The sequence below is a fragment of the Asterias rubens genome, chromosome 13, assembly GCF_902459465.1.
Source record: "Asterias rubens chromosome 13, eAstRub1.3, whole genome shotgun sequence".
Taxonomy (NCBI): domain Eukaryota; kingdom Metazoa; phylum Echinodermata; class Asteroidea; order Forcipulatida; family Asteriidae; genus Asterias; species Asterias rubens.
In genome coordinates, this window is record NC_047074.1 from 2,360,904 (window position 1) to 2,380,199 (window position 19,296).

At 38.1% G+C, this 19,296-nt stretch overlaps 1 protein-coding gene across 1 annotated transcript in view; it reads right to left on the minus strand.

The window, feature by feature from the left end:
* Positions 1 to 19,296, minus strand: part of LOC117298299 (glypican-6-like) — a 67,615-nt gene that overhangs the window by 25,583 nt on the left and 22,736 nt on the right. Inside the window, exon 3 of the mRNA XM_033781453.1 lies at positions 10,471 to 10,862. Within this exon, the coding sequence (XP_033637344.1) occupies positions 10,471 to 10,862 (392 nt within the window). The remainder of the gene's footprint in view (positions 1 to 10,470; positions 10,863 to 19,296) is intronic.

The window sequence follows — 19,296 nt, forward strand, 5'->3', positions numbered from 1 at the left end:
GGTCACACTTATGTTTGAACACACTAAAGTAATAGCAGCTGAATGATCTGCCTCCTCTACCTCAGTGGGGGCGCTGTTTGCGAGTGTGACCTAGTTCATTGAGGTCGCATGCATGTTTGTACACACTAAGAGCGGCTGTCTTCCAATGATCTGCCTCCTCTACACCAGTGAGGGCGCTGTTTGCGAGTGTGACCTCATATGCAAGGGGTCTAAAAAGTAATGTTTTGCACATTAATTTTAAAAACACCTTACTGTAACCATTCTCACAGGCTTAGCTCAAATTTTCTGCGCTAAACGTAGCTATGTAAAATATGTGAAGATGACAATCAAATAAACATTTCTTGCCAACCTTGTACTCTTGAGTTAGCAAAAATAATTGTCTTCTACCTACATGTAAGTTTTGACTTTTCAATTACAGTTTAAGCAGCATATTGAGTCCTGATGTTATTCTTTATTTATTGTACAGGAACTGACACAATGTAGGCCTGAACAGTCTTGACAGAAGACTAACATAACCTCAATGACCAGTGTTTTGTTTGTCATTCACTGTGTCTGTCTGTCTGTGATTTCTTGACCATCAAGACAGCTATTCATTTCACTTATCAATCTTCATTAGCCTCCATAACTCTCCATGCATACCAATGATCTCTTGCTTAAAGGCAGAGGACACTATTGGTAATTGTCAAAGACTAGCCTTCACAGTTGGTGTATCTCAACATATGCATAAAATAACAAACCTGTGAAAATTTGAGCTCAACCGGTCATCAAACTTGCGAGATAATAATGAAAGAAAAAAACACCCGTGTCACCTGAAGTTGTGTGCGTTTAGATGGTTGATTTCGAGACCTCAAGTTCTAAATCTGAGGTCTCGAAATCAAATTCGTGAAAAATTTCTTCTTTCTCGAAAACTATGGCACTTCAGAGAGAGCCATTTCTCACAATGTTTTTTACCATCAACCTCTCCCCATTACTCGTCACCAAGAAAGGTTTTATGCTCATAATTATTTTGAGTAATTACCAATAGTGTCCACTGCCTTTAAACCTGTTGTCCTTCTACACTGTTAATCAATAGAGCGCTGGTTGCATCACCTTAACACCTTCTGCATGAAGCCTACTGTGTGATGAAGACATAACACAGTTGCTAATTTCTCCATGGTAGACTAAATACGGTCGATTAAAAAGGCTTCTGTGTCAACCGTAAACTCTCATTCTAACATGTATTTTTCTTAATGCAGACCTGTCCTGCCTCAATGCACTTTAACTTGAGAAGCACCCATTGTGTGAAAAACTCATTTAAACAAAAAAAATCAATTAAATTTAGGATAATCACTTCATCAGAAATAGATGATAAATCGGCAACTTCCTGAAAATTACTTACTGGTCTGGGTTCTATATGGGTTCACCCTTATTCTAGACTCAAAACCTCCATACGCATTGTTACAATTCAGGAGGTTGTAGACTCATAATCATCTTAAGAAATGCCAAACCACACATTTGAACACAATGTGAACTATTTATTTCTCCTTTTGGTGAATGAATTACTTTTTCCAAGAAAAGCTCATGGAGATGTTCATTATTACTACTTTAAGAAAATCCTGAAAACAGGAATAAAATTGAGAAATCACATGCCTACTGCATTGAGTGGACTGCATTTAAAGAAGCTGGAAGCACAAAATGTTTTACACTATTTGGGATGTATACAATCAAAGTCACAAAGTGTACAGTTATTTTTTTACATTAAATGTAGGCTTTTTCATCCTTTTCCACGCTACACATCAACTAGACCCGAGTCGTTATCAAAACAATTACCCCATTCTTGCATCACTGCAAGTCCCAGCTATCTCACCAAGACCCCATCCCCTAGGGGATCCATGGTGTTGTTGATCACCCCCCTCAAACCCCATCCTCCCTGGGGAGGGTCAGACACGGTGGATATTTAATTCATGTCGGTTATGATAACATAATTGGCAGAGGGAAAGCAAAGCAGAAAATGGGGCAAATTATTCGCGGTGAGCCAAACTGGAATATTCATGAGTGACTTGGCTGATCTCTGAGGAGAGTATGGATGGCATCTCACTGTCAGTTCGAAATCTTGGAAATTTCAAGATTGTTCAAGCAAATATTTTTGTCAGCATCCTACTAAATATCAACTAATCTGTCACAGAGAAATATTTCCACCTGAATACTCCATATTTCAGTGAAATTAGTGAAAGTTGAGTAAATGACATTTGCAGACCAAACAATCACTTGCCTTATTTGGATCGACTGTGTTCATGTTTTCATGTCGGTCGTGCAGTCATTTTAAGAAAACTCGAGAATGGGAATGATTTAATTCTTGTTGTATTTTCCCCCCAAAACAAAAAGAACTCAGCATTTTATTGAACACATTTTTAGTAAAGGCATTGGATACATTTGAAAGATCTTCCCATTTTAAAAGTAAAAGCTGCAACAATTTAATTTTTTTCTGAATGTGATACTGATAGCCTATACTCTTGACTTTATTTAATAAATTTGGGGGCTCATCTCTACACCTTTGGCAGTCAGCAACATCAACCCATTAATGAGCAAGAAGCACAGCCAGTTAGATTGAAAGTGTTTGAATTTACTCAAGAGAGGAAAAACTTGATGGCTGCAGAAAAAAACCACATGGTACACATACGAGATAACCAACACAAAACTCTACTCACAGAAGCCCTTAGATTAGAATCGAACCAAGGCCACACTGTTGAGAGGCGAGTGCTTCAGACACAATCCACCCAGCCAAACAAAAACATTTGTATCATTCCAAATAGACGAGTCACTAAACTTAACCCTCCCCCCCTCCAAAAAAAAAAAAAAAAAATCCTTGAGTGTCTCAGTGTTGGCTTTGATGGTTGTGTACTCAAAAAACAACTGCCCAGTGCACTGACCACTGTCCGCTGACCACTAACAACATCCCCTTGGTTTAATAACCTTCATCATTGTCCCCCTCAATACAAATGACCATTGGTTTAACCCATGGTGAGACCAGTGAAAACCACAGGGGATTGATGTCTGAACAGTAACATCCTGAGAAAAGGTTGTTTTGTTTTCCTTGAAGGGGAAAAAAAGTCACCTTCAGTAATCAGAAAGTGACTTCTTAATGGGGTCACAGGGCTCCAAATTGGGGAAAAATCCACAAGACTACAGGGTACTGTACCTTGAAGAACTTACTGGACCAGAACGTAAATGTAAGGAGAGAACTTCCTGCACAGTTTAAAATGTAAACTATTATAATTTGAACAAGCACTACAAGAATGTCTCATTAATGTTGTCTTTAAAAATTTTGCCTATAGCCCCTTTCACACAGGAGCAATTTAGCAAGGGTAGCCCCTTTCACACAGGAGCAATTTAGCAAGGGTACCTTGCTAAAACGTAGCATGGTTGTACAGATTTACAAAATGTTCCTCGTGTGAAAAGACAACTTCAATTGTTTTTTACTGCCCAAGTTCTCTTGCAATCTCTTTTCAAACATTGCTAAATTTTACACCCATGCTAAAATAAAGCAAGGGACACCAGTTAATTTATTTTCATGTGAATAGCATTTGAATGTCTGCTTTAAAACCCAACATCATTGAAAGATATTTACCAGATTCAAATATCAACATTGAATATCATTTTCCTTTATTTGTTATCACTGTGAGTTTACTACCCCGAGGCTAAAGTCACAAACATCCTCGACCAATGCTGTTGATGCAACTACATGAAGTGCAAGCGTAAGATGAAATAAAAGCTCTGCATGACGTGTACACAAGAAATAAGCACCCTACTAATGGCGGTAAAAAAAACTGGTTAGCCTACACTGTACAAGACCATTTTATGCAAATGACCCTAAAAGGATTGTCTATTAAACAACATCTACGGAAGATGGGTGGATTTTATTTCTAATTTCCAATTTGATATCGGTCGTTGCTGTTTGGAATCCAATTAAATATTCCTCCGACTCTAAATTGTAGCTCGTTGGGTTCATTAGGCGGCCATTACCATGGCAACACAGGCAGTAAGTATCGTTCTGTCAAAAGCTCTATATATGCTGAGCATTATTTATCATCTGTTTAGATTGTTTGAATGTCTCTGAAGTGGTTGGAAGTCGGAAATATTTATTAAAAACAGGTCTCTCAATGCCCTACAGATGGCCTATGACATCATAAAGATACAGCGAGAGAGAGTGTATATCATTTTCTGTTTCTCTCTGCGTCCCTTTGTTTCGTTCGATGAAACCAAAGCCTTTAACGCTCATGAAACATTAATTCAAAGCCACTTACTGTGAAGCATCGTGGAGGAGTCGGAAGTTCTCTGAGAATACATAATTAGCTTAAGGCAATTATCATTATTAAAGTTCATTTCGCACCGGATTAAAAATTACAGAGAGATCTCGTTGGGCAAATAAGCTTGTTTATGCTTCACGGATGGCAATAGGTGTACAACTGCTGATAAATTTCGCCAACAGTGCTTCTTTTTATATTAAATGCAGTCGTAAAAGCACTCTTAACTGCTTCTTCAATGTTGAATTTTGATGTGAAAATCATGACGGAATACTTTTCTTAATGTGCATTCCATCCCAACTACTAATTTTAAGCAAATAATAAAAACCTTTTAAAAAAGGTCATCTTTACATCAACTTATTTTGTTGTGGAGGTTGAAAACCCTACAAACAGTATGAGAATACTAGTTCATGCAATATTTACTGTAATACGATACATTATGGAATAAAATACAATCCAGGTTCGGTTGTGAAAGAGATGATAGTACAGCAGTTGTAAAAACACATTGTGAAATGTGGGAATTCCATTTGTTTATGCTGGACAAATATTACCGCGTTCTTGAACTTTCAGGGGATAAACATTGCTGGGTTGATAGCAGTGAGCACAGTGTATGAGAAAATAGAAAATGATTTCCTCATGCTGCCGAGCATGGAATATTTCAGGCCTTGTCTTAACTTGTGGCTACGGCTGTTATGCTCCAATGTAAATAGTATATAAATGTTGTGACTTATCATCAAGTCGCAGCTGTAGCCATTTATTTAGAAATGGCCTTACACGGTAGCTTCAATTCACCAGACCAAAAACTCAAAAATAATAAACCATGTTCTCTAGTCTCTTCTTAAAAGGTTCCCTTGTAGATTTTGTTCTTTTGAAAAATCACATACACTGAAACAAAAGTTACAGACAGTATACCTGTTTTGTGTGATCAACGAATACATGAAATAACAAACCTGTGAAAAGTCAGACTTAATCCGTTGTGCAAGTCAGGAACAAATGTAAAAAAACATGCACAATTTTCAGCATGTAAGCACACTTTCCTAAATTTTAGTTTTAAAACAACCCAAATCAGCGTGGGCTTTTGTTTTGCTTTTAGGTTTTCAGATGCAGTTTTCAAACAAAACTTCATTTCGGAAGATAATATTTCACAGAGAAAACGGTTCTTATATGAATATCATATTCATAATCAGTGCTTTCAGACTAAATAAAACAACGTTCCATATCCTTACCAATCCTGGCTTTAAATTAGTGTCGTTTAAAGCCATTGGACCCTTTCGGTACAGAAAAAAAAAAAAGTTCACAGATTTACAAATAATTTACAGGGTTTACAGAAGGTAATGATGAAAGACTTCTCTTGAAATATTAGTCCATGAAATGCTTTACTTTTTGAGAAAACGGTAAAACAATATAAATTCTCGTTAACGAGAATTACGGACTTGTTATAAACACATGTCATGACACGGCGAAACGTGCGAAAACAGGAGTGGGTTTTCCCGTTATTTTCTCCCGACTCTTGAGCCTACATTTCCACAGGATTGTTATTTTATATATAAGTTGTGATACACGAAGTGTGGGACTTGGACAATACTGTTTACCGAAAGTGTATAATGGCTTTAACCAAATCAAGGAAATATGACACGCGAAAAAAAAAAACATAGAGAGTGGTCTACTGTGAAGTAAAAAACGTGTATTTATGTAAAGGAAACTAGACTTTATATTTTAGAGCCATAAAAACTAAGCAAATTTCTTGATTAACAACGAAAGTGCAATTCCAACTCCGCAAATTTCGTGCATTAAAAATTGTCTACAGACATTTGTCCTTGACTTGTTTGCTCGCAAAGACTGTATGCAAAAACGTTCAATATATGTGTACACATACAATACTGTTTGAGTAAAATTAATTTACAAGTGAATTTCAAAACAATATTGATGAGAGACCTCAATTACTTATTTATACTTATTCCAGTCTCGCAATCCACAATTTCAGTCCCTAGCAACGATGCACCTGAAAGGTCAGAGTCTATCGATCATTTTGTCAGGTGCAACACAAGAAGAGACTTTTAAGAGAAATATATTTGAAACAAAAAAAGTCTAGGCAGGAGTGTAAGACTAGACTCTACAAAAAGGCCCTGGTCAATAAGCACGAGTGTTGTGTTGCTAACAAGTATCTGGAAAATCGTGATCTGGGAACGTGCCGCTGTGAGGGAATCTACTGGTCGGGGCGTTTGGTGAGCGGTGGGGAGTTGAAGAGAGTGTCTCTGCCTGCAGTGATATGATCATTAGCGATGAATTCACACAAACAGCTGGGCTAATTTAAAGCAGGCCTGTATGCTTCGTTTTTGAAAGGGCGAGGGCACCGAGGCATTTCTTCTTGGTAAAGGGCAACTATATGAGAAAATTGTAAATTTCTACTGTAGCATTTCAAGGGCACCAAGGCAATGACCAGGGGGCATGGAGGCAATCGCCTTCGTTGCCTCCATGTGAAGCCTGTTAAAGGGCAGTGGACAAAATCTGTCTACTTTTTCTACCATGGAAACTGAGGCAAGAAACACAGTAGGCTTTCCACTTAAACACCATGATGTAGAATGACAATAGACTTTTATGCACATGACGTCATTTGAGTTTGGCGCCATTACCTTGAGTTCAAACGAAGGTTGTCATCGGGCAATACAATGTGCCCCCCCCCCCTTACAAATCTCTGTGTTTCCCCATTTCATCATCATACAATGCATTATGTCTGAGATGGCAGCTTGATGATGTCAATGCATTATAAGGTTTATTTCATCATTAAAAGGAAAAGGCCAATTTCGTTTTGGAAGATAAAGGCAACTCCAGTGGAAAATATTTAAGTCTATGGGAAACTTTTGAAGGGGCCAAAAACCAGGGCAACAGAGGATGGATTAGTCCAACTGTAGCCATTTCTCAGCAAATTTGTCTACGATGAATTGAGATCAAATGAATGTGAAGCTAAGTACAGAAACAGTCTTGCATCTTTTTGTGATTGAAAATTGGTGCTGACAATTTGTAAAGTGCAAATATTGACACAGCTTGGTCGCAAAAAGTGCAGTTACAGAGAAAAAAAAAAACTATGTGACAAATCTGTTCACCAACTAAACCCCTGCAGATGAAAGCATTACATGTAACTTTGAAGCTGTATGATTTTTGAGACGTCGTCGGCAGCTGAGTTTGATATCAGAATGTCATCACCTCTGTTCTTATTAGAATGGTCCTGACGGTACAATGTCCTAAGAGATCCATGCCTCACATCGAATCATCCCGATTTATACCCGTGTGCGGCCTCTGACTGACAAACCCCATTATGCGGGAAATCCTACTTGATTTGCTTCAGGTTTCCTCAAGAAAAAAAGCGGACAACGATCTTGCACATAATCTATGTCGGGTTTCATTTATAAGGAGACAATTTTATTAAGGGTTTGAGTGAAAAAGATACAGGCTGGTGGCCGCGATGTGATTGACCTTACGTATTGTGAATTGCTTGATGCCTTCAGGGAACAAGACTTTGAGAATGGCTGGTGTTATGTTGCGGGTTATCTTCTGCATGGTGAATTGGATAGGGCTTCAGGGGACATATATAGGCTGGTAACCCTGATGTGGTGACCCACTGCATAGTGAATTAAAAGCTAAGCCTCCGGGGGACATGATCAATACATAGGCTGGTGCCATGATGGGGTGACCCGTCTCTTTATGCATAGTGGTCATGGGGTTCAGGTGACATGACCAATAAAGGCTGGTGGCCACGATGATGTGTTGCCACACCATGGTGAACTTTAATATGTCTTCAGGGGACAAGACAAACAGACTGGTGACAATGATGCAATGTCTCAAGTACTTTGCCCCTAGGCTTCATGACCATTGTGGCTATCGTTAATACTTTATTAATAACTTACACACAATTGCACTTCATCAATGCATCTGGATCTGTCATAACAACATGCACACACGTCATTTGTAAGAAAAAATTTGGCATGAATCAAGAATGATGTTTAAATTTACTAAATGCTGAACCTCATTTAGTTGATTAATTGCTGAATTTTTAACAATCAACTCTCTTAAGGTACAAAGAATGATCCCAATCCACTGTCATTATTCTTACCCAAAGTGTAGGCCTATTTAACTATTATTCATTTTTATTATGGTACGTCGTACGTACCCAAGTACAGTTTATAAGGACTTGATCCAAGTCTACCAGAATCTTTTAATATTTTGGTGAAACTCCAAACCCAATCTCAGGTAGATAAGAACTTCATATGAAACCAAGCACACTTGGAAGTTAAAGCTTTGATATAAGTCATTCTTTGCAGACCTTGGAGAATTCCAGGAAATTTGGGGATGAAAAGTTCAAAGTGTCATTGATCTTGCACTGTAGACAGTAACGGTCCGTTGAACTGGGATGGTACAAAACTTCTGTTATCAGCCGGCTACCCATAATGACTCCCCATGATGGGCTTATCAGACAAGATGTTGGTCACCATGACAACTACATGTGCATGTAAGTAGGGGGTCACATGACTTGACCTTTTCTCGTCATCAGTAGATGAGATGAGTACATCTCAATCGCGTAATGGGCCACCAACTCTTAGACATTCCTCTGCTCCCAGCGACAAAAGTAGAATCTCCAAGAGGGTTGGATCTCTCGTCAGATGGGATCACTCATGGGGGAACAAACTAAACAAAATGATTAATACTGAGGTGTTCCTTGCCCCCCAATCTTTCAACGGCGTTACACGATAAACAATAAACGGTAAATGCGGGATAAATCCATCCAATTTCATGGCTGTAAGACGACAAGTACATGTACTGCGCACGGTGATGTTCAAATAAACATGGCTTGTTTTCACTGCCCTTTGCAGTGTTATGACATTGCTATGGAAACAAATCTAAGTTACGATGTGACATCTAACATTACTTTTTTATAAAGAGCGCCCTCAATGACTAGGCATCAGGAAATTTAAATAACATCAAAGGGTGAGTCCTTATGAAAAAGATTTTGTTGGTCAAACTTCAGGCTGTGTGTAAAGTGTCCAGAAAATAAAAATGCCAATTCAACTGTTGAAAGGCAGTGACAAAGTGACCCTAAATCGGGACCACCATACCCACGCTCATGGTAGCGTCCCCAACAACGCAAGGTTAGCTAAAATGTTATCACACCACACACTCTATGGCTAGCCGTAAACCTAAACAACACCTTTGCAAAAGAGAACTGTAAAACAAAGCAATTTGTCATTTCCAGGGGCACTGGGCAATGATCATGCACACTGGAGTTGATTGCCTCTATGCCCCAGATCATTGCCTTGGGGCCCTTGAAATGCTACAGTAAAAAATTAAAATCTCCTCATAGGGTGGGTGCCCTTAACAAAGAAGAAAGTGCCTTGGTGCCTTTCAAACACGAAGCACACAGGCCTGGAACAGTGATTCTACAAGCTAGATTTTCACCTTCGCTAGACCAATTCCATTTATTCTACATTGAAGGGATAGTTTTTTTTAATCTTTTAAAAGACCCTCCAGCCATTTCCATCTTTGGCTTACAGCTTAAAGCAAGGTACGGCAAACATTCAGACAGATTTGGACTTTCCATCTGACAGAAAGGAAGCCACGTGTGAAATTCAACAGCTGAATTCAACCGGTGAAATTGTTTTTCTTAACCAATCGCCTCCGGCACAAATGTCATCTGGAAAGCAAAAACCTTAACATCCTGTACATCCGTCCAGATGTGAGTCTGGACAAATTGAACATTTGATCCCTTGGAGCATAGTTTTGGGGTTGGGTTCTTTTTTTTCTTTTTTTCCCCCAAGAAACCTGTCACTTGTTTTGTGATTATCAGCAGGTCATTGCGGTTTACAGTATTTAGCTTGGTAATTGTTTGAAAAATTCACAATTTGAGTAGGTTCTCATCAACTTTGTATGAGCAGGACAAAGCCAGTTGGCACGGAACCTCAACAGAGCTATGGCTTCCAATTCCCTCCCCCCCCCCCCCTTGACAAATCTGCCTTAGGTCAATCAGAATCTACGCCGTGGGGTAAATTTTGTAAATGTCCTGACAACTGTATTTCTCAATAGTTACGCAACAAACCATATCATTGTGTTTCCAAGACATTAGGATAAATACTATAGGGATTGAAGATAATTTGTCGCAATGTTAAGTGTAAAACAAAACAAAAGAAATACAAACCTTTGAAACTTGGGTTATGACGTCTCGTCCGACTGAAAGCCCCTGAACAAAAGTTCTTGCGCTAATAAATGCTCTTTTGATATGGGAGGTGAGTTTAGCTGGTACGTCGCCAAACGGTTTCAGATCGTCTGTATGCTGTATTAAGCAATCCCAGAATGACTCTGTGTATGTGTACTGTGGGTTGAGAAGACTGAACATCCGTTGCAGTAACTCCGTGAAAAAATCCTCCATGGTGCTGGCGAGGTCGATGTCGCTGCCGTAGTAATACCGACGAAAGTTTTCAAATAGTTCGTCAAAGAACTCAGAGTTTTGTTGGTATAGCGACCCGTAGGTTTTTGTGAACATGTCTCGGAGATCGGCTTGCCCTCTATCGATCAACTCTTTGAAAAAATCTGAGGGTAAAAAGAAAACAAATTATTAATATAGTTGAAACATTCATGTTTTGTATGCATAAAGACAGGTTGTCCCATATCTGTGGTCCGCTGTGGTCCGCTGGCCAAATGCCAATACATGTAAAACACCAGCCCAGAGGACCAGTCAAATTGCACTCCAAGCGGTCCGGCTGGCTAGTTCAATGTTGAAAAGGATCCCTATGAATATTAAGTATGAACTAGTAAAAAGAGACCAGGATTTTTCTTGAAAATATTTGTAGTATAGTTCTCAAATTTCACATAGTGAGTACCAAAGTTTAAAGGCAGTGGACACTATTGGTTATTACTCAAAATAATTATCATCATAAAACCTTTCTTGATTACAAGTAATGGGGAGAGGTTGATAGTATAAAACATTGTGAGAAACAGCTCCCTCTGAAGTGACGTAGTTTTCGAGAAAGAAGTCATTTTCCACAAACTTGATTTCAAGACCTCAAGTTTAGAATTTGAGGTCTCGAAATCAAGCATCAGAAAGCACACAACTTTGTGGGACAGGGGTGTTTTTTTCTTTCATTATTATCTCGCAACTTCGACAACCGATTGAGTTCAAATTTTCACAGGTTTGTTATTTTATGCATATATTGAGATACACCAGCTGTGAGGACTAATCTTTGACAATTACCAATAGTGTCCACTGTCTTTAAAAAACAAATCTTAGTAAAATGTGTGCTACATGTCGGTCCCTACAAATTGTTAGTTTTTCTGTTTTTAAAAGTATGCAAGCCTGGAACTGAATTTGGTCTTTGAGGGGGCAAAGCCCTTTAATTTTACAAAAGGCACTTCCATTGAAAAGTATTCAAGTATGAGAAACTGTTGAAGGGGCACCAAGGTGAAACCAGGGGCAACAGAGGCCATTGCCTTGATGGTGGTAGTGGCAGGACTGGTGATCATGAACAAATGTGCATACTCATGTGGAATACATCATGGATCATACATTAGCCATAAATAAATTGAGCACATAACTGAGCAGGCCCTAATGACATATCAACTTTATTTCTGACAAAATTTTCCCAGAGTTGGAACGCAGGGAATTTCCATGACAGTTTAGAAGAGGCTTAAGGGAGGAAATCTGGAACCTCAGTTAAGTTTTAATTAACATATACATTGATCGGGAAATACAAAATTACTGTCAATTAAACCTTTGATGTTTTTCTGAGAAAACAGCCACATTGAAACAATGACTAATTTGTCTTGGCAGTTTTTCACACACAGACATGATTGGCAAGCTTTCTGAATGAATGTTAAACCAGCACGTTGGGGAAACAAATTGATTGTCTTTTATCAAATGATAAATTTGTGCAATGTATTTATTCTTCTTTTAAAATCCTTTACAGACTATTCACTATTTTGTTTTGATCAAACAAAATCCCACGGTACAAGGTAACATGTATGGAAACATGAAGCAGTTTACCACAAAATTTCATCAGGATACTTTTGATGGGAAGATAGTTGGTAGGACTGGCAGTATACTTAAAAGATAAATTTTAATCATTGTTCTTGGTAATCTGTTTTTATCCTTCAACACTCACACACTATCAGACTGTAATAAGATTGCTACAAAGCTTCAAACATCACTTAAGATTTGTTCTAAGCCAAGTCAATCCGGCAAAACCACGTTACGGTTATGGATTATCAGAGATCAGTTTCCGAACACAGCTTTGAGAAACATCCACAGACAAGCTAAAGTTATTCCATGGCTCTAACGACTTTAATTTAAGCCCTCACTACTCTAAATTACCGCCTTCTTGAAAAAAATCTATTTAAGAATCTCCAGAGGAGCTGGAGTGTAGTAACGATGCTCTCTTCCTGGTCGAGTATCTCGGCAGTTTAATCATCATCGCTATGAATCATTTAAAAGCCTTGTCCAATTATTATACTCGTTAAGTTGAGGGCCCGTTCTACTGCCGATAAGATACACCCAATTTATCATCGATGAGATGAATAAGTCATGTTTGTTTTCAATACTTAAGCAAAACGAAGAAATTGAATTGTGGCTGTAAGTATTATTATTAAAATTAATTGGAAATATGACTCTGCAATTTGTATTATTGTTTTAACTGTAAGTTGCATTAAAATCATAATGAGTTGACATGCAAGGAGCTGAAAGTCTGGCATACAAAATGAATTATGTGGTGTCGTAAATTCCATAATTTTTCTGATAACAAAAATATGACAAAAATCTAATTCATACCTGAATTCAGGACTTATTTATGTTGATAAAAAATGACTAGAGGCAAAAACCGGATTGGAATTATTCCCGTTGTAAGAACAAATTTATGGGTGCCTGCTGTAAAAAAAGAAATATTCATAAGTGCGTAGGCCCTTCGAACAAAATTATGGGCAAACTGTAAGAGAAAATTCATGTCGGAGTAGGCCCCAAACCATAAAGAAGAAACAGAAAATCTTGCAAATTTTGCTCAAATTCCCTCAAACTACGATGACTAATACTGGTCTACCACTCCAAACTGCACATCCCAATCTCTTGACTGCTACACAACATCAACGCTTCAAGCATCGAGCCAGAACCTTGTGGCCTCCATTATAAATTTATGAAATTGTATGTCAGCGACTACCAGTTGGTTGACACTGGTAGAAATCCAACCCTCATGAAAAAAAGATTATCATAAAAATCCATAGTAATAAAAAAGATAAAACCATCTGATTCTAAATCTCATTTTCAGCTTCAATGGAAGTCTTTCCGCATTAGAGCTCATTAAGCTAATTGGGTATGTTTTACTGTGTGTATGCAAATATTGCAAGTTGTTGTCCAGCAACTAATTAGAATAAATTATGTAAATCACTACCACAAAGACTACATCATGCACCATGGTGTGTGTATTGAACAATAAGAATTAGTGAGAAGAAAAGGGATGGTGAGTCACCCTAGACTTGCTACAATCGTTGCTTCAAAAACCAACATCCATTCTCTACCAGTGCAATGCAAGTGTATGAATCCAACTTCACAGTTAATGGAGGCAACAAAGGCGCTTGCCTCCATGCCCCCAACATATTGCCTTGGTGCCCTTAAAATGCTCCAGTAGAAATTCACAATTTTCTCATAGGGTGCCCTTTTACCAAGAAGAAATTGCCTTGGTGCCCTTGTCCATTCAAAAACAAAGCATACATGCCTGCACAAGTACTTTTAAAATCTGTTGTGAAGATTGTATAAACCATGGATGCAGATATACATATATATGTACATGTACATGTATTTCTACCTCTAGTATCTAGACTGGTTGATTGGTAAAAGTAGCACTGTTGGTCATTGGCTAAACCTTAAAAAAACATTCAGACATAATATCTTGCAACAATATCTTGCAAATCTCAACATGATTCAAGCGTAGGGAATTGCATCAATTTGTATTGAAGAGTAGACTCAGGCCAGTTTAATTTTTACTGAAACAAAGCCACAAGTATTAATACCTCCTTTGTTATGATAAAGACCCCCCCATCAACTTGTGTATGAATCAAAAGAACAATGAGGTAATTGAGAGAGACTTATAGCCAGTCTATGCATGACTGCTACGCTGTTAATGCCTTCTTTGTTATGATAACGTTGTTATATGATTCATGCGTGTTACTGAAGCATCCCTGCGTATGATGATGGAGGAGGGTGGGATGGGAGAATGGCAAGATGCAGCATACCAAAATATTAGAGGCCTCCAGTCCCATAGTAATGAGAATTGAACAAAAAGGGTTAACATAAATCGATACTCTTTTGATATATGGTTCTGAAATGAAACCAGTACACTGATTTGTTTTGTTTGAACAATTCATGTTTTGATCGGTATTCTCTGATCGCTGTCTATTTTTCTTTCGTTTATCTCTGGATGCCGATGGTGCAATCAAGATTGATGTTCTTTGGCATGGTGTAATTGGAAACCTTCCAATTTTTTTTCTTCCACCATGCAAATCTTGATACCAAAACCAGTCGACTATTTCTGTTGATTTAAAAGTTGAGAAATTCAAGGTCACTATATATCCTTTGTTTGCAAAATGTAATGTTTACAATATTGAAATTGAAAGTCTCTTTGAAGTTGCTGTTTGGACAGTGACTGAATGGTTCTTGGTTCTGACCAGTGACAATCCTCATTCATCACAAATACTGATGTGAAGGTCACACAAACACATTTTGAAGCTGTTATTTTTCTCATTTTGATTCTGGTCTTGAGCTACAAGCAGTCTCACTTGTGGATTTTGGGGGAATTCCCCGTCAAATTCAAGCCCAAGAACTGGGATTAAGACTGGGACTAAGACTGGGACTAAGATGTAGTAGAGAGTAATATACCATGCCTTGAATTTAGTTTTTGAAGGGGCATAGAAATTTTTCCCTGGTAAAGGCCCCTTCTCGATGAGTGTAAATTTTACAAAGAGCACCACATCAAAAGGACAGGGCACCACAGCAATTGGGTTATTTCAAGGCCTGACAGGCTACACATTGATCTCCCGATGCAGTGCCTCAAATCTCACATGCATAACGTAGACGTCTGAAGAGACTCTCTGTTTTGAACTGTGTGTCCTGCTTGAGATTTCAATCACATGGTTGTTACCCATAAACCTATATAACTCATGTCATACCTCCAACAAAACAATGCAAACCTTCAAATCACTGAGACCTGCATGTGACAGGGTCACTATTATTCAATACTACGATAATTAACATAACACTGATGTGTGTACGATATTATATCCTGCACTTGCACACTATTTAATTAAAAGCAACCCAATACCACATGATGTACTATGGAGAGTCCCTGGATAAACTATTTAAGCCCAATTTAATTTAGTAAGATGTAATTAATGGTATTGGGACTGTATAAGAAGGGTGTCAGTGGTGGCGTGATTGATGAGTCGTTCCAAGCAATCCTTGAATATCTTTTTACCTTCCATAGTTTCCAATGACAAGAGGTCTTGAGACGATAGATTGAAGATCAAGTGTTTAATGGACGTGTTGTTGATAGTCTCTGTGTCATGGGGTTTATTTTCATTTTCGGTCTGTTGAGTATCTAAATGCCTTGCATGGGACTTTCTCTTGTGTTTTGCTTTTATTAGGGTTCAATCAAAATTTCAGTAAGAGACACAAACAATGACTTGAGGTGGAATGTTGAAATAGTTTGTTGAAATATTTTGATCATTAAGAGTATGATCCAATAAAAAGATTGGCCATCAAAATTGTTTGGCATTTTAGCTGCTTATAATTGGGGGAGAGGGGGGGGGGGTAGAGAAAACCCACGCAATCAGGTACATGTAGGTAATGAAAACTCAATACACATGCGAGACCCTAGTCTGTGATGGGATTAGAACCTGGGTTCACAGAGGTGAAAGGTTAGGATTGAAATCGCTGAGCCAACCTGATTCCCATGTAAATGCACTACATGTTTGTGGAGCAAATAAAATCATGCACTTAAACGATTCAATTGCAGTTTATGAACAAAATAAGAAGAAAGTTTCAGGCACAGCAAGACTTCACACCCTCTTTTTTAATGTTCATCGGCACAGCTGGAAACCAAGAACACGGAATTCAGCTGAAAAGTCGCACGCCTAGTCTGCATTCAATTACGCAAGAGACTTGTGAGATCTATTGTCAAGTATTATTAAATGCATAAATAATCAATCCCAGTCCCTAATCTTTCGCAAATGATCAAAGGTGACCCAAGAATAGGTGAGCGTTAATTTGGAATGATCAGCCAACCTTCCAGACTGACAAGACAGATCCATCCTTCTCTAATCCACCAACAAGGTCGTCCATTCTCAGGCTTTGTCTTCTTGATCTCTTGATAGAAACTCTGCTGCTTTGTAAACTACTGCATCCTTACATAACCCAAGGTTGGCGTTTCCCTGGATCCACCACCCACTTTACTGAATGTCAAAAAGTCAGGTATGATGTTGCATCAATGAGACAAGCAGAAGAAAATATTTCTTATTAAAAAAACAAAAAATGCTTAGAAGTTCTGTTGAGCTCCTTTTACACTACACTATCCAGGGGGGGGGTCTCAGAGATTACCTGGTTAAAGTGGAGCGTCCACACTACCATTTTCAGGGCTAAAACGTTTCTAGATTAACGAACCAAAAACTGGCTTTATACTCCAAGTAACATTTAACCCTGCCCTGGACTAGGGTTAACCCACTAATCTCAGTGTTAGCATGAAACTGGTTTAACTTTTCTCTGGTTTATTTCTTCCTCCATGGTTATATGTTGTAGTGCAAAAAGAATTTCTGTGTCAGTTTTAATCCATGTAGAAGCCTTTTTTTTTTTTATTACACAGGTTAAATATTGTAGTGCGAAAGGGTTGAGTATTGTCATTTGTAGTGCGAAAGGAATTTCTGTGTCAGTATTAATCCATGTAGAAGTCTTTTTACAAGGGTCGAGAAATTACATGGATCAAAGGTAGGAAGTGTGAAAAGGACTTTAGTCGGTTCACACCTGTACTGGTTATAGTACAGGTTTTGCCAATATCTCCTCATCCCTTCACGGTATCTGATCCGAAGAATAGTTCTGTGAGATATTCTGCCAGCTTTCTCCCCCTGGTACTGATGCACTTCGGAACTCCCTGCGAGTATCTTATTTCCACCATCTTATAATCTGTTCCAGTTCAAGAGAAACGAGAACAAATACTTTCTCTCCCTTTAAACTTATCTACATTTTTCTCATAGCCCTCACCTAAAGTGACTATCTGTTAACACATTTTTCAAAAAAGGAACAGGAAAAAAATAATGAATGCCAAAAACCAACTAAAAGGGTAGTGACTGATAAGAAAATATTGCCTGCCAAGAACCTAAACCTTAAGTTTTCTCTACAGTTAAATACTGTTGTCATGAAAATAGTAGAATTTATCAATACAAAATCTAGAAACAAGACATAATGTTTTTGTTTCTCCAACTGTTTCATTTTCGTTTTAACAACTGTTAATTAACAAATCAGGAAACAAACAATGTGCGTTTGATTTCATTGGTTTAGTTTTTGGAAGGCTGCTATAGGTCTATTATATTAACTATGTATTTCAGGCCTGGAGTTTCAACTTTGAGAGAGCAAAGCAATGCTTAATTTTAAAAGGGCACGTCTACTGGAAAATCCTAAAGTCTGTCCGAAACTTTTGAAGAGACACCAAAGCAACAGGGCAACAGAGGCCATAACCGCTGTGGTCTCATGTAATTCCTGTCCTTGTTTGTTTTATTTTCAGTTATCAAATTAAACAAAATAAATTAATACATTTTTTTTACCAGCATCGTCAAAAAACAAAATCTAGAAATGTAGGATGCTTTAAAGGTCACACAAGAATTTTCTTCTACGGAACTGAACCAGGATCTACAGATATTATCATCTTTCACAGGAAACAAAGTTTGTGTAGATTGCAGATGATGAAACAAGGTAGTGGTAGCAGATGATGAGTAAATATTATTGCCCCAGAAGTCTTGAACTAAATTGGCAGTACTCTTTTCTTGCACAACAGAAGCTTCATTTGATGAAATCCAAAGTAACGATTTCCTTTATTTCCTTTATTTCCTTTAATCTGACTGAAAAACTGCCATAACACATTTATTTTCCTATTTCGCAACCTATGGATCAGCTAGATCAGTGTTGACAGCAAAAGTCATTCAAAACATAGCAATTTTGGGAGGTCAAAACAACATTTTCTCAGAAGAACCCTTAATAGCTCCTTCCAACAATAGAGCATATTATCATTAAGAGGTCTAGCAACAACAAAAGGCGTATTATTTGACTTGACAGCCCTGGCACAGGCAACAAAAGGAATCCATCAGCACTTTGAACAGAAGGGATTGTATCTGGGTGCTATGCTTAAACCAGAAGCCTTATCCATATAAATTTCCTGCATGAGCGATAATGTTCTCTCCTGAAAACATGGTAGAAAAACACCTCCTTCATCTGGTAGGTTGACTGCGGATAATTGCAATAAAAATTATGTTTAACAAAGTGTTTGCTTAGCAAACAAAACTCTTCCTGACAAAATAAAGACAAAATGTGAGAGGTCTGTATCCCTTGTTGTTAGGGCTATAAGCCAGTCACACCCCGCATGACATCACATTTTCGAATTGTACCCAAATAGACCCCTTGCAATGGCCGCCATTGCTGAAGTCGGACAATAGAAACATGCATTAGTGAGGCACTGCGAACAGGTTTCAGTCGATGATAGTTCTTCATTTACCTCACTGAGGGCGCTTTTGGGGTCTCATGATGTCATACTCAAGGGGTCTTTAGGAATAATATATTCATCAAACATATTTATTGTGTTTATCCACTTGTTTTACTCTTTATTGTGCAATACTTTCTTTGTTCTGTTTATCACAACCCCCGTTTCTTTTAAAGTTGTTAATGGTTTTATTAATTTTCTTTAATTCAGCACCTTGGAGTATGTTTGGAGTATGTTTGGTCACA